General features: G+C 38.9%; 3 protein-coding genes across 5 annotated transcripts; all 3 read right to left on the bottom strand.

Moving 5' to 3' along the window:
• Window positions 1-230: 230 nt before the first annotated feature.
• LOC110694683 (probable serine/threonine-protein kinase PIX13) lies at window positions 231-4,468 on the bottom strand. The gene is made up of 6 exons (XM_021871846.1): window positions 4,160-4,468; window positions 3,604-3,941; window positions 2,253-2,388; window positions 2,037-2,179; window positions 1,527-1,650; window positions 231-1,067 (listed from the first exon to the last, which is right to left on the bottom strand). The coding sequence occupies exons 1-6, from the start codon at window positions 4,239-4,241 to the stop codon at window positions 619-621; spliced, it is 1,272 nt and encodes a 423-aa protein (XP_021727538.1). The 5' UTR covers window positions 4,242-4,468; the 3' UTR covers window positions 231-618.
• Window positions 4,469-6,867: 2,399 nt separating this feature from the next.
• On the bottom strand, window positions 6,868-9,045 carry LOC110694684 (heterogeneous nuclear ribonucleoprotein H2-like). 3 transcript variants are annotated; one of them, XM_021871847.1, is made up of 2 exons: window positions 8,553-9,045; window positions 6,868-7,933 (listed from the first exon to the last, which is right to left on the bottom strand). In XM_021871847.1, the coding sequence occupies exons 1-2, from the start codon at window positions 8,603-8,605 to the stop codon at window positions 7,159-7,161; spliced, it is 828 nt and encodes a 275-aa protein (XP_021727539.1). In that variant the 5' UTR covers window positions 8,606-9,045; the 3' UTR covers window positions 6,868-7,158. The 3 variants fall into 3 exon arrangements, with proteins under 3 accessions (XP_021727539.1, XP_021727541.1, XP_021727540.1); XM_021871849.1 differs by having other exon boundaries at window positions 6,868-7,844; window positions 8,553-9,044; XM_021871848.1 differs by having other exon boundaries at window positions 6,868-8,026; window positions 8,553-9,044.
• A 2,632-nt stretch (window positions 9,046-11,677) lies between these two features.
• Window positions 11,678-12,323, bottom strand: LOC110694769. The gene is made up of 2 exons (XM_021871940.1): window positions 12,174-12,323; window positions 11,678-12,094 (listed from the first exon to the last, which is right to left on the bottom strand). The coding sequence occupies exons 1-2, from the start codon at window positions 12,291-12,293 to the stop codon at window positions 11,678-11,680; spliced, it is 537 nt and encodes a 178-aa protein (XP_021727632.1). The 5' UTR covers window positions 12,294-12,323.
• Between the last annotated feature and the right edge of the window lie 3,458 nt (window positions 12,324-15,781).

The raw sequence follows: 15,781 nt of genomic DNA on the forward strand, positions 1-15,781 counted from the left end.
CAACCAACCATCGCGACGTAATTAATCTGGTTGCCCCCACACCTTTCATGCTCTTTCGAAACGGCACGGCAGTTTAAAATATCCTTACCAGGGTGATCACAGTTGGTTACACAGCCTATAATTCAAGACTTTTGGAAGCAAACTAGTTTCAATTATGCATGTTGTGATTAACTTCAAAGTTTAATTTCTTCTTTGTCATGTTATTTTTATGCAAACAAAAAGCTCACAACTAATTATCAAGCGATTACAGTGAATTACGAATCATGTACATACACACTTACATTCACCGAGCAATTACAGTGAATTACGAATCATGTAATCATATGAAAATCACTGGATGGATATACAAAAGTGAAGCTGAATTAGACGACTAGGCAAACTAAATAAGATAAACTACTAGACAATCATTTAATAGCTTGAAGATAAGCAGGGCGAGTAGCCTTTATCTCATAAATTAGCCCCATATCCATTAACCAAACAATTTACAACATGATTTGACAAGATCAACAATAAAAATCGCTCGACATGGCAAACAAATTGCTCATTAACAAAAGAACCCATTATGTATTTCGGGAATTTCATGAGCAAACCTCTTGTCTTACATTGTACTGTGCAGTTTTACCGCTCTTTCGGTGACTGAGATTCCATCCTTGTCCTTGGGTCACGGTGTCGTGGATGGTAAGGAGAACGTCGAGAATTATCAGATTTTTTATCATTGGATGGAGATTTTTCTCCAGGGCGTCCTCTGTTTTCTTTGACCTTGATGGCTTCAACTTTTTGTAGCACTTCCACCGCCTCCTTCATGCTAGGGCGAGTTCTATGATCTACCCGGAGACATTTTAAAGTGTGTTGAGCCAATTCAAATGCTGCCTTGAGCGAATATTGACCCTCAAGGCGTGAATCCATGACGATTCTCAACTTTTTGTTGTTGGAGAGATAAGGTCCCATCCATTCTACAAGATTTTGCTGCCCTTTTGGTCGGTTCAAATCAACTGCTCGCAACCCAGTTAACATCTCAAGCAGCACAACTCCAAATCCATATATATCACTATTCACATACAAGTGACCTGAGGAACATTGGGCACACATACTTTCAGCAAAATATAAGTTAAAGTTCAGAAAAAAGCAAAAAATAAACTCTGTTCAGGCGTTCAGCCATATAAGGCTGTTTATGTGAACACTGAACAGAGCCGTCATGCACAGCAAAGGTAGTCTGTAAAACACAACACTTCCGAATCTTGGTTGACATCATAACCACAGTTCAAACCCTGGTGGCAGTGTCTCCTAAAGTGGTAGGCCTTTGGGCCTTAGGTAGGCTTGTTTCCTCCCTCTCACAACCATGTGTTGAACTGCGCAAGGGAGAGCCTTATTTATTAAAACAAAAGCATCCCCCTCCAGTACAGATCCCGCCAGTGATGAGAGTTTAAGGTGGGTCTAAAATGTACACAGCCCTAATCTATCCATCATCAATTCATTATTTCTAAGTTGTTAAATCTGTCATGTGTAGAAACACAAGGAAATATTACCTGTTGCAACATACTCTGGAGCAGCATACCCATAGGTGCCCATGACTCTGGTTGTCACATGCGAGTTTCCAACAGATGGCCCCAGTTTAGCTAAACCGAAATCTGATATCTTTGCATCATAATTCTGCAGTCATGTAAAAAGGGAACAGATGAATGAACATTACAAGCGATTTCCTGACAAACATAACATGATGACAATTTCGTAATAGTAATGCAGCTTAAACTTTTAACAGAATTGTTTATCCTTGTCAAATATATTAACATAAATATATCATTTGTGTGCAGAGATACATTTCCAAATTCTCACATGAGTAGCAGAGATTTAAGATGATATCTGATAGAACAAAGTCACACAGCCTAAGTAATGAGGTCATAGCTATACGTTGCTTCCTTTAATTCTCATTGTCTTACTACTTACTACTTTACTAGTAGTTACTACAGAGCATTTAAACATATTACCACAGTAGCCAAGCTATTATAAAGAAAACAGTATATAATCGTCCACAATACCACATCAAGAAGTATATTTGAAGCTTTGAAATCTCTATATATCACTTGTTTGTCTGAATTATGCAGAAAGGCTAGGCCTCGAGCTACTCCCAAAGCTATGCTCATCCGCCTGTTCCAGCTGAGTGGTTCCACGGTGGTATTCCCTATAAATTAAAAGAGAGTTAGCTTTTTCTTAAAAAGCATAGCATTATCGACAATCAATCTCTTCAAACTTACTTCTGAATAGATGATTTTCCAAGCTTCCTTTCGGCAAGTATTCATACACAAGAAGCAATTCCTTATCCTCCCAACAATATCCCAACAATTTAACCAGATTGGGGTGGGACAGCCTTCCCAAGAAGTTCACCTCCGACTGCATTTTTTAGCAGAAGCAGCAAATAAGACACAACCCCAATAGGAAGGTTTTCCTGTCAGATAAATTAACTATAAACAAAACCCGATGCATTATGATGATGGGTTTCCCGCTGATCATATCTATTCATCAGCTGGATACATGCACAGATTTTTTCCCCCCTTACATGTAACTTTGGAATGCTCTTTTTCATTTTATTAAAACCAAATTGACAAAAAAAAAAAGGTAGCATATGAGCAATTTAATGGTTGATTTGAAGCCCTTATCCCTGCGGTAATAAACTTAAAACATTGGCATCAGGGTAGCTTAACCATCTTGGTTCATTCAGTACTTCAAAAGAACAGTTATTAGCTGTTAAAGTGTTAAGAAATGGTCACTAATATCTTTTTACATGACTTCCAACATATACATGCGTAATTAGGCAGTAACTATCAGCACTGTAGCAATTCGATTTTTTGAAAATGTCAAATATTAATTCTGATCAGTATTTATAATAACCTAACTTTTACGATAATGATACAAGTTTTTGTTCAACTACTGAAGACTAACAAATCAAATTTCAATCGTCGAGACTAAGAAATGCTGATAAAAAAAAAAAGATATAAAATCACAACTTGAGAAATTAAACCTTAGCAACATCATGCATAAAGAACCAAAGTCACAAAAGAAGGGGGGGGACAACACCAACTGCCTCCCCATTAACCTACCAACTATCCAAGAGGTAAGTATCTTCTTTCCTTTTTGATGCAAAAGTCCTAATTACAACTTTTACTCTTTACCTCTTAAAATATTTACAATTAAACAAAAGCTAGTTAAACACAATCAATAAATCATATACTATTCATTTAAAAATCAACACAAGAAGCATCATCACAAAAAGAACCCAATAAACAGTCAATCCTAGGTTCTACTATTCGCTCTCAACGACAATGCTTACTGGTTCCCAACTGTAGCATCTAGAACTCCTAGTGACTGAATGATAATCATAGTTAGCCAGGCAGCCAGCCCAGCATAATAAGAGACTAAAAGAAGAAACAATAAGCATCAGGCCATTAGCTAAACATTAATAACACCACTCGACTTGTGATTTTGTCATGCATTCCTAAACTAATATTACGTTCATTTTACGAAACATATCCAATGCTTATAGTTAGGCCTTAGAACTGCGTAAATCAAAACCGAAAAATGTAGGATGATATGAAATGAATTGATTACCTGCCATTCTTCAAAACCCTGCATACTCTCAGAATTCAACTTCTTAATAGCCACAGCAAGTTTCAACCCACTTTTAGAAGTCACACTACCCTTCTCATCAATCCAACCCTTGTAAACCCTTCCAAACCCTCCTTCACCCAGAAGTGTTTCAGACTTAAAATTCTTAGTAGCATTCTTTAATTCCGCAAAACTGAAAATCCTTAAATTGGGTTTTTCCAATAATTCTCCACTGGGTGATGTTTCCCCAACACTAAGCTGATCTCCAAAGGAAAACCCACTATACCCTGAACTACTGCTTTCTGAATACCCTTTTCCTGATGCATTTCTACCTGAAATTCCTGTAAAAATCGAAATAAATAACCAATTTGAAGACCAAACAAAAACACATTTTATTTTAATGTAAAAATGAGGAATTAACTTCACATAAATAACCAATTTGAAGACCAAAGTTTCAGAAAAAAAAAATATCAACAAAATTTACAGACCCACCAAAAAAGATGAGAGCTTTTTGTAGAAAAAATGAAGAATTCCAAAAGAAAGAGAAAAAGGTGAGTACCTGAAGAAGTATTAGGAGTGAGAATTTCAGGGAGTAAATCTGGGGTGGTGGATCTTCCAAAGCAACCCATCATATTACCCATTTTAAAATCCGGGGTTTTTTTACTTCAGAATTTTGGTTTACATATGAATTTGTTCTTCGACCCAGTTCTGCAATGGTAGTAGCTGTCACGGAGGAGAGAGGAAGAGAGGGAAAATTGAGAGAAAAAGTGTTGAAAATTCTTCCTCTTTCTTCTCCTTTTCTCAGGTAATAACAGTATTGCTGTGTAGTTTGTCCAATTCTGAAAAATGTATAGTTAAAATACTCAACCTGTTTTGTATTTTTTGGTCAACTTTAATTTTTGAATTAGGTGTATTATTTGAAGGAGAATTTATTTTAGCATAATTGTCCTTATCAACTCCTAAAAAAACAAAAGCATTTGATTGCAAGTTGCAAGTAATTCTAAGACTGCATTTGAAAATCTATACTACATTGCACATCATTGAGAAGAAGTTATTGACGTTATCGTGACTCATATCAAAGCTAGTTCTAAAGCATGTGTAAGGTGGACGACCGCATAAGGCCTTTGAATAAAAAAAAATCAAATTTTTATATTTTTTATACAAAGTATTTGTTTCACTATATATAAAGTGATTGCTTGTTGATTAATGTTTTAATTTCAAATTTTATCATGAAATTGAAAAATTAGTAAATTAGTGGCTAATTCTACAAAGTTGCACCGATTATTGTCATTATTAGCATTTGTAAACCTACCTCGTACTCATATAAATTTATTTTAGAAAATGTAAAGTATGCTTTTCATAAGATAAGAATATGGTTCTTAATCAAAGGTACAAAAAGAGTCCATGGCCAATTTAATGCATATAGACATAGTACAACTATACAAGTGGGGTGCACACATGCAAAAAAATAAGATTGTAATAATATGTGTATGTGTAGCACAGTAGCAATACAATTACTTCTAAGTCTCCTTTTGTTTGTGCTAATAAGATAAAAGTTTTGTTTTTTTTTTTTTTTTTTAGTTGGGGGGACTTGATAAGAGAAAAATTAAAAAATAAAAATTAAAAAACAGACCAAATGTAATACGAGTAAGAGTGAGGCGTGAGTACGTAAGGTTCTTCAGAATTTCAGATATAATCTACAGTAAATGCTTTCCTTTTGACAATCACAGTCCTTTACAAGTTTACAACCATTAGTGATGACGGATGACAATTAAGAAACAAATTTAAAGGGACAAATTAAAAAGAAAATTCGGGTAAACATTAAGAGACAAAAGACAACTTGGTATGTCACAGCTCACAATACTCTAGTACATGCACTAGTACAATTGTAAGGACATTATACGGAAAAGCTAGTTGAAAAGTTAATAAAAGTCAAAACGGTAATTTGGTAGTTACTACTCCATGAGATATTTATAAAGTGTAGCTGTGGCAATTAGCAAGTACAAGTAATTAACTCCATGGATCTAGGCTAAAACTAGGTTATAGTACTCGTATTATACTTATATTAAGTGGTCTAAACATGTGGAACATTTATAACTTTTATTTTTATAAATCAACAAGACACTAGCAACAATTATTTGACGTTGGATTAAAGTATACTCGCATTGATTAAAGTCCAAAAGGCCCTTTTTTTAAAGAGAGAATAATCACAACCACAAGACGAACATAAAAAGCCAAAGATAAGCAAACAGTAAACTGCTTTACAATTTAAAAAGGTTGTCTTGCTTTGCCTGCCCACCTGGGAGGATTAGACAAATATCTTTGGTACATGCAATTCATGGAAACACTGCCTATTCTGATAAGTTCCCCTCTTATAATAGTGTAATTTGTAATTCCGTAGAATACCATCGCCGTACTAGCAATCTGCGAACAGGATCGTCATAATACTCAAACGAATAGAATAAATTCTGAGTCCCCTGAACTCGATCTATAATTCTACATGGGCGTGACGCCGTGACCATTACTTAATATACCGTACAACTCGGAGCAAAGCTAGCAGACAGGATCAATCGTTGACTGGTTGTTGGGTTTTCGCTAAATTTGATACAGTTACATGACATCCAAAGTTAAAATGAAAATGAGATATGGGGACAGGTTGAGAGAATATCCACACTGTTATTGGTTTTATTAAATCTAGAAACGTCACAAAGTCCTGAAAAGTCTACAGACCTCTCATTCTCTCAAACATTTTCTACAATTCTATGCAAAACATCCAATACTTCAGGATCAAGTTTAGATACAGAGAGGTCTGAAAATTGATCCACCTTAAAAGCTACCACAATATCAAATACCATTGAAAATCATAGACAAACCCAATTCAACAACTGCTTTCAAAGTCGACCAATAAACAGTACCCATTACTAAACTACTGTAAGAACTAAACCCAAGCTAACTTTCTCGAGCTAGGAGCTGTCTAGTGTCTATAAAACTGTTACAAGTCAACCCTAACAATAACACGAGCACCATGTAGAGGTCTTAAACAGTCATGTTCATTATAATCTTCACTTTTTAACATACAGAGTTTTTATGCAAAAGCCAATGATCCAAGCACATAGTATACTCCATATATGTATGGCAAAACCAATAACCATACATGTAATGGTGTAAAATTAGACATGGCACAACCATGTTTTAATATTAAAAATACCCAATACAACAATGACAATTAATATAGCAAGAGGCAACCATCCATGTACCTGTATAGCGTGTACAGAAAGTACAAGTATATTTGCAGCTGGTAGTGAAATGCTTACAAAATAAATTTCCAAGGATAGATGCCGCCACAGAAATTCAACACGAGATCAAAAACAGCAAGCACAAATCCATTAGTTTTAAACCCTTGTATTATGATGCAGAAAACCTAGAGTAAGTGACAATTTTAAGGTCTATACTAAAAAACCGGCAAAGTACAATTCTATAAGTGACAATAAAACCAAAACAGTAAACTCAATCTAGCAACTGAAAAAGCAACAGAAATTCTTAACTACAGTATACTCCTCATTGCCTTGATCTTGATTCAGCTCGCCTTGCTTCTTCGGGTGTTGCGGGAAAAAGCTCTACATATCGTGAACCAATTGTCATCTTATCCTTGCACATGGCACTCTTGGCCTCATCAGAGGATGAAAATTCAACATATGCCTCTCCAGTAGCCTTTCCATCTGCTCGGCTTGCTATGTGGATTTTATCCTCTGCCACCTTAAAATCCCCAAAGAATTTCAGTATGTCTGCCTTGGTTACAGAGAAAGGAAGACCGCGCATCCTAAGGATCTCAGTGTACTCCAATTGGTCCTTGTCCACAGACCTCCTGGATCGACCTGGAGGAGAGTTTGGGCGGTCATTGTCGTAGATTCCTTCATACTTAACTTCTCCAGCGACAGCATTGTAATAGTCCTGCTTCTTACACCTGAAAACTTCCACATATCTACGACCCATGTTCTGTCGATCTCTGTTCAGGGCAAGGTCAGCCTGAACTGCTGAGGCAAGCACCACAAACGCCTCCCCTGTGAATCTCCCATTCTTGTTGACCAACAAGACATCAACAATGTCCAGGGCAGCAAAGAACTTAAGAATGTCAATATCAGTGCAGTTGTAAGGAAGACCTCTGAGGCGCACCACCGGAAATCCAGAAGGCTGAAAGTTGCTTCCATAGTTGTAAGGCGGGTATCCTGCTTGAGCGCTTCCCACTGCGAAGTAGGGATTTGATTCCATCATTCTTTGTCTCTTTGAGCCGACCTCGTACCCGTCCGAAACCCCCCCGCTTCCCAACATTGCCCTTTTCATACCCAACAAAGAAAAAAAATCCCCCACTTAACCTGTTAATATAACCAAACCCAACCCAGAATTTCCTAGGAGTAACACCTAAAGTCTGAATCCCATAAATAATTAAAAACGCAATCAAAAATAAACAATCTACCCTCTTCAAGAACACAAAAACTCAACTTAAACATGAAATCACCGAACCAAGCAATGCCAATCAACAATTTTAAAAAGACCCAAAATATTTTAAGGAAATTAGGGTTAAACAAAAAACACATCTATTCTAATTCAAATTCTTTTCACAAATTCAACTCCATTCGAATATTAACCATATGTTCTTAGATCAAAAAACTAACTTAAACATGGTTTCAATTCGTATAAAAGGTCAACAATAATCCAAAAAAAAAGAAATTAAACAACAAAAATTCCGACAAATAGCATCATATAATTAATATTAAGTTAATAGATTTCACGCAAATTAACATTATCGTGAAGCCAAATCAATCAAATTCGACACGAACAAAACCATAAATCATCAAATTCGACACGGACAAAACCCTAATCATCAAATCACATCATATAATAATAAAATTAAAGAAAACGAAGCAGAAAAAAAGGGGTAATTGAGAGCATACCCTCTAGAAGCGTAGCCAGAGCCATAACCCGAACCGTAGCCTGAGCCGTACATCGTTTTCGTAAACGTTTCTGGGTCACCCAAACAAGGAGAGAGAGAAAATTAAAGAATTGAAGAGAGAAAACCCTAACGAAGCGAGTGATTGTTCCTTTGGTTTCTAATTTCTTTAGTTTGAACGGGCCACCAGGGTTAGCCTCTGCTGTTTTATAGTTAGCCCATCAGATCTGTTTGGTTTTTTTTTTTTTTTTTTTTTAACGTGGAGCTCACCGGGGATTGCAGTAGGTCGGGTCAAATGGAAGGTTTGATGGGTGATGTAGTGGGGATGGATATGAAAAGTGTACCCGCTATGGCCTACGGGTGATGGGTTGGTTATGGATTTTTAGTAAACCCGCCTCATATCCAACCTTTACTAATTTTTATAAAGGTTGAAACAAATTTAGAAAACTCTAGAATCTAGATACTATAATAATATAATCAAAATAGAGATTTGTTAAAATTGATAATTCTTCATATTATTATGATACAATATGGACATATGGTGTTATAGTAGCGAATATGGGGCGGGTTTGAGGTGGGTATGGATATCCATACGAGTGGTAGAGCGGGGATGGATATTAGTTTATACCCGAAGGGGCGGGTATGGATGTGGTAATGTACCCGCCATGGGTGGTGGGGCAGGGATGGGTATGGAGGTAACATACTCCGCACCCGATCCGTCCCATTGTCATTCCTTTAGTCGAGTACTATGCGATAATCTAGAGGCGATAAAAAATTCAGGTGGGGCTAAACCTTAACATCAAATTTCATGCTCAAACTTGTAATAAAAGTGACGGATTTTTCGGATCGGGCTTGACTTTTAAACTAAACCCGCCCTATTTTTGGACCGGACTAGAGGGTCGGGCCATACTTGATCACCTCTAGATTATGTCAATACTTAAGTCCAGGCATACATTAAGGTGTCATTTGGTTAATAAGCAATGTATAAGAAGTTGAAATGTGTAAGAATTGAAATTCTTTTGTGGTTTTTGCTTGACAAATTCATGGTAAGCATAAATTCTTATGAAATTCCACTTTCTACAAAATGGAACAGCATCATGAGTAGTAACTCAAACACTATTTAGCATTTCCTAGGAAATCCAATTACACGGGAATATAAATTTTCAAGATTCAACCAAAAAAGGCTTAAGATCTTTGAAGCAAAAAGAGTTGTTTGACCATTTCAAAAAACTATTTAGACATTAGGTAAATAGCCGAGTCGAAATAAGTTTTTGGTTGTTTGAATATTGTAAGCAACTAATAGCTAGCATTAGTCAATTAGTTATCAAACACTTTTACGTAAACAACTAATTACGATTAGTTAGTCAAAATATATAATGTAAACAATTACCGGCTAATAGCAAATCAAAATAGTTAACAGTTGATTGCCAACACAAGGCCTTAACAAAATTTACCCATGACGTCCCAGACATTTGGGAGTAAAGGCAAGGATAAGAGAATCTCTACCCCAACTATCCTCACTTGGTAAGATTCGAACATCAAACCTCTAGAATCTAAAGTAAGAACTTTACTAAGCGAGCCAACAATTTGTTGGTATTTTGAAAGTTATATGATATACGGAGTACTTACTATGTACTTTGTATTTGTATTTCATACGTAGTATTCCTTCCGTATTTTATTACTTGCTTATTTACTTTTTTTGAAAACTTTTAACAATATTCTATTATTTTCCTTCCCACCGGTGGTCCCTCATATTATATACTTCCTCCATTCTTTTTTTATTGCATCATGAGGGATTTCACGCTTGTTAATGCATTACTTTAACTATTAATATCTTCAATTATACTTTTGTAAAAATTATAAAAAAAAATTTGATATTTGAAAAGTAGATTTCGAGACCAATCTAACTAGATCCTACATGTCTATATTTTTCCTAATGGATAAATCACAAATGATGGTCAAAGAATATTAAGTGAATAATGTAAAAGTTCTTATGGTGCAATAAAAGAAAAACGGAGGAAGTATTAATATTTTTCATATTCTGTCTCCTCACTACTTATATCCACTTTTTTTAAAAGATTTTTTTATTCTTCCACCCACCTCACTTCCATCATATTTCATTACACTTTTTATTATTCCTCTTAAAATTCCACATATAAAAAAATGAAACAAGCAATAAAATACGGAAGGAATAATTCCACGAAAAATATTTTTTTGACACTAGTAGAAAATATATTGAATGAGCATTAATGGAGTAACTTATTATTCTGTTATTCACACAAACTGTTACAGAGTAAAAAAAAAAAACATATTCCTCCCACCAAACAAAACAGTTAAAAAGTAGAATTTGTCTTCATTTTGAAGCGCGAAGAATAATAGGAGTTCATCAGTGCGAGATCCACTCAAACTTACTGTCATCTCTTTCTCGATCTCTCTGCTTTTTCTAGGTAAGTCTTAATTTCCTATTCATTTACGAAAGTAAGCCTTATTAGTAAACTATTTACCAATCTAGACGCGTGGCCAAACTATTTACGAAACTGAGCTTCTGACATAAAACGCTGCCTCGGTCAGCGTTTTACCTTTGGTTATTATTTTTTTTTTATAAAATTTCGTATTATGTGAAATACAAATTTAAAAAAAATAAAATTGGAAATACAGTAAAACGCTGACTCAGTCAGCGTTTTTCTTGTATACATAACAGAGAAAAACGCTGACTGAGTAAGCGTTTTACACCTAAGCATAAAACGCTGCCTCAGTCAGCGTTTTATCTGTTGGCTGAAGGCAGCAACAGCAGGCCCCCAACAGCAGCCAGTGCAGCCCCCTTCCACATCCACCAACACCACCACCCTCCTCCTCCACATCCTCCACCACCCTCCTCCTCCACATCCACCAACACCACCACCCTCCTCCTCCACATCCTCCACCACCCTCCTCCTCCACATCCACCACCACCATCACCCTCCTCCTCCACATCCACCACCACCACCACCACGTGGACAAATAAGGAATTTGAAATTCAAACAAGACATAAATTCATTCAAATAATTATTAAAATAATAATGTAATGTAAGTGTTATGTACAACAAACTAGAGAAGGTCATTACAGCAAATAAATCAGATAATTCTATCCTATTCTGACTCATCAATTTGGTGTAACAGCTCTCTATCCTGTATGTCCACTCTCGGCCTTTGACGACGGCTGTAGTGACGGACCGTGGTAAATGGGTTCGGGCGTACTGGCGGAGTCAGCTGGCTAGAAGATGGGTCATCAGGATGACGTAGGGGCGCGGAACTGCGAATGTCGTACTCCTCTGCGCCCGTGAATGACGAAGGATCACCCCCACAGCTACTCTGGCCAGCCTCGAACTGTGAGTGACTAGAGTGGCCGCCATGATCGTCCCGGGGGTGGACGAGATAGGCGTGACCATATCTCTGCAAGGTAGCCATGCCCATATCTCGCACCCGCTCGACCTGTGCTCTGGGCGGCTCAGGTATGCCTGGAAGGACGTCCGACAGTGCGTCAACCATCGCCGTCATATCCAACGCCTGCAGTAATTAAGGATGAGTTAGTTGAATGATATACAAATTTAAAATTGATAAATATAAGTTAATCAAATACACTTACATATCCCCTGATCACGTCAAAGGATGGATGGTAATGTGCGGATGGCGGTGTGTAGCTGGGGTTGATGAAACGCCGTGTAATCCGCATGTACCACTCCATGTATGGATCGTATGGATCCATAACGCCGTGGATGGGGTCACCAGTGACGACGAACTCCAACCGTCGATGCCACAAGTCAATGTACTGGGCATGCTCCGTCCGCCAGTTCCTGTCGCTCTTTCCCCGACGGTCAATGCGGTGCAGCCGGGCACTAGTGTCACACTACTGGGGGACAGTCTGTCGTAGTCCAAACTGTCGCATGACTCGATCTGGTAGGTGACCCTCGACGACCTCAAAACAGATCAGGGGGACCCTAGAACGCCACTGCGCTTGATGATCTAGCAGATGTGGAGGCATGGAAGCAACTAAATCAGCTTCATACGGGTCCCATGTCATCTGCGATAACACATAAAAAGTAACATAATAAACAGGTTAGTGCATATTAAATATGTTAAGAGTATACATAATAAATAACAATTTCATAAACAAATTAAAGATTTCACCTGATCCTCGGTCATTCGATCAAGGGCGTCTCGGTAGTACGGCAGGCCCCTCGCCGCATGCGCATATGTCAGCTTGGGGACCGCCCATCTGCAAGCGTACGCCTCGTCAGCGGAAGGCCGTGGTGGAGGAATGTACCGCTCATACTGCTGGTCCTGATCCTGCTGCCCCTGACGATGTATAGCAGGCCTACCTGGCCTGCCTATATGGATGTGCTCCCAAGACCAATACTGGACATCAAACACACAAAACTAGGTTAATTGTAAACTAAGTAAGAACTTTCCGAATTAAATTGTTAACAGATAGGTAGGTTACCTGAAGCAAAAATAACGGTCCGCTGATCTCACGAGAACCCCGGCGGGATGCTCTACACAGATGGCGATACAACATCGCCAGACAAGCACTGCCCCAGCTGTAGCCACGAATATGCTCCCAGTCGTGGTCTACCAGCTGCAGGTAAATGATCTGTAAATGGCTGTCACTCTTGCCATCGAACAACACACCCGAGATGAGCAGAAAAAGGTACGCTCGAGCATGTCTCGTAATAGTGGCCTCATCAGCACCATCAGGCAACACACGAAAAGTGTCGCGTATCCAGCCGGTCCTCAACCGCCGCCCCTGATATCGTCCGGTCCTGGCTGAACCCCGAGAACCTGAGCTACATAACCGGGGGATCGTCCAACGCAGATCCAGACACCGGACTCCCATGAATGGGAAGTCGTGTGAGTATCGCCACGTCTCGCAACGTCACGCTCGCCTCCCCAACAGGTAGATGGAAGGAGTGCGTCTCCTGCCTCCATCTCTCCACAAGCGCAGTAACAAGCGCTGGGTCGACCTCTCTGAACGCCATCCGATGTATACCCATGAAGCTAGCGTACTCCACGAAAGGCAGAATGCGGGGATCGATAACCCAATCGCCAAGGAACGCAACAGTGTAGTGCCTGCATGTCAGTATGCCCGCCGGATCAACCGACTGACTCCAAATGTCAACGCTACGATGTGTGTCATGTAGTGTAAGGATAGAAGGGTCGGTGGGTCCGGGTGTCCTATCTCGGGTGTCCATGGTATCTGTTCATAAACAGTTATAATCCAACAATTATAAAGTAAAAATTACATATAAGCGATAACAAAATACAGAATTTCAAATCTCATACTTCAATCTAAAAATCCAACTGTTACAATCATTTGAAATGTAGAAATACAATCACCGTACTATTCTACTACATCACTCTAGATAACAGAAAAAATAAAAAATTAGTGCCCGGTCGATCTAGAGGGACACGATCTCTTGTTGTGACCCTGCTGGTGACAGAGGCCGCATTTGCTCGCGGGACGGTTGGTCTCATCCATTTCATTGCGTATGCGTCTTGACTTAGGGCGACCTTGTCCTCGTACCATGCTGTTGTCGGGAATGAGTTTAGGCCCTCCATTCTCTCTCCATGTCGTCTCACAAGGGATAGGCCAGAATTGGGGAGCGTATGTGTTTGCGTAGGCCTCTGATTGTAGTACCCGGTCCACCCATGGCCGCTCTGATATCGAATACTTCACACAAACTGCTAGAACATGAGAACATGGGAGGTGGAAGATCCGTGGTTTATTGCATGTGCACGTTCTTAACTGAAAGTTAACAGTATGTCTATGACCTCCTTTTCTACCAATTCTATCTCCCCTCTTTGTTTCAACTTGATATATATGCAGTCGACGGTTATACGCTTCCACTTTGTGATATCTAGCCTTTGCAATGTTTTTCTCCATAATGGATGTAACTTTGGGGGAGTATGCAAGTCCCTGTTCAGATCTAGTCTGAGATAATCCCCTTCTATTAGTGAAATACTTATTGACTCTGTAGAATGTTAATTCCACAAGGGACATGATAGGTAGAAATCGAGCACCCTTCAACACATTGTTAAATGTTTCTGAGAAGTTCGTAGTACATATCCCATATCTGCGACCAGCATCGTGAAACAAAGACCACATAGGCAAGGGCACTTGGACAATATACTGTATAGCCTTGGTACACGCCTGACCGATCAAACTCATATCAGCTACCAGTTTTCTTTCCTGCCTTTGGTACGCAGCAGCCTTGAACATATCTCTCATGTCGTTTCTTCGCACGTGAGTCTTCAAGTTAGAAGCCAAGTGCCGAACACAAAACCTGTGATAGGCTCGCGGCTCGGTGAATCCAACGTTAGGGTCATTCATTGCTGCAATGATCCCAGCATGTCGATCAGATATAACACAGAGGCCATCCCGTTGAGTGGCATGAACCCGAATGCAGCCCAGAAACCAACACCAGCTGGAAATGTTTTCCCCTTCGACTAACGCAAATGCAAGCGGAAATACTTGGAAGTTTGCATCCACACCTGTAGCAACCAACAATGTTCCTTTAAATTTCCCGTACAAATGCGTCCCATCGATACAGATGACAGACATACAATGTTTAAAACCTTCAACACAAGGGCCGAAGGCCCAAAATACTCGTTCAAATACTTCCATGTTGCTGTAATAAACATCGTCTACCAGAGCTTTGTGTTTCCATACAACAACGGTTCCCGGGTTTGACTGTTTGAGTGCTTCCATGAAGTGCGGAAGTCGGCCATAAGAACTCCCCCAATCTCCAAATACTTCAGCTATGGCTTTCTCCCTAGCATACCATGCTCTTCGATAAGTAACGTCGAACTGAAAATGCTTGGATATGAGTTCCTGTATAAATTCAACTTTCAAGCATGGATCTTTCTGCACAAAAGACTTCACAAAATCGGAAATTAAGGATGAATCCAAGTGTGCATGATTAGTCTCAAACCTCATTTGAATGTTAAGTTGTACATTCATTCGGTTTAAGCCAATAATGCTATGAACCTCGTTCATCAGATCGTTGAAAGTCATGTCTGGTCCAAGTGGCAATGGTTCCATATTTCCACCACTATACTGGACATTCGGTCCATCAGACACAAATTCACCCCCCATCGACATAACAAAGCTGCGTTTTGTGCAGCCATATTCTATACAACAACCAAAAACACATCTTAATTGCATGCAATCTCCACCAATTCGCACAATAACAACCA

This window comes from Chenopodium quinoa, unplaced genomic scaffold (assembly GCF_001683475.1).
Source record: "Chenopodium quinoa cultivar QQ74 unplaced genomic scaffold, ASM168347v1, whole genome shotgun sequence".
Taxonomy (NCBI): Eukaryota; Viridiplantae; Streptophyta; class Magnoliopsida; order Caryophyllales; family Amaranthaceae; genus Chenopodium; species Chenopodium quinoa.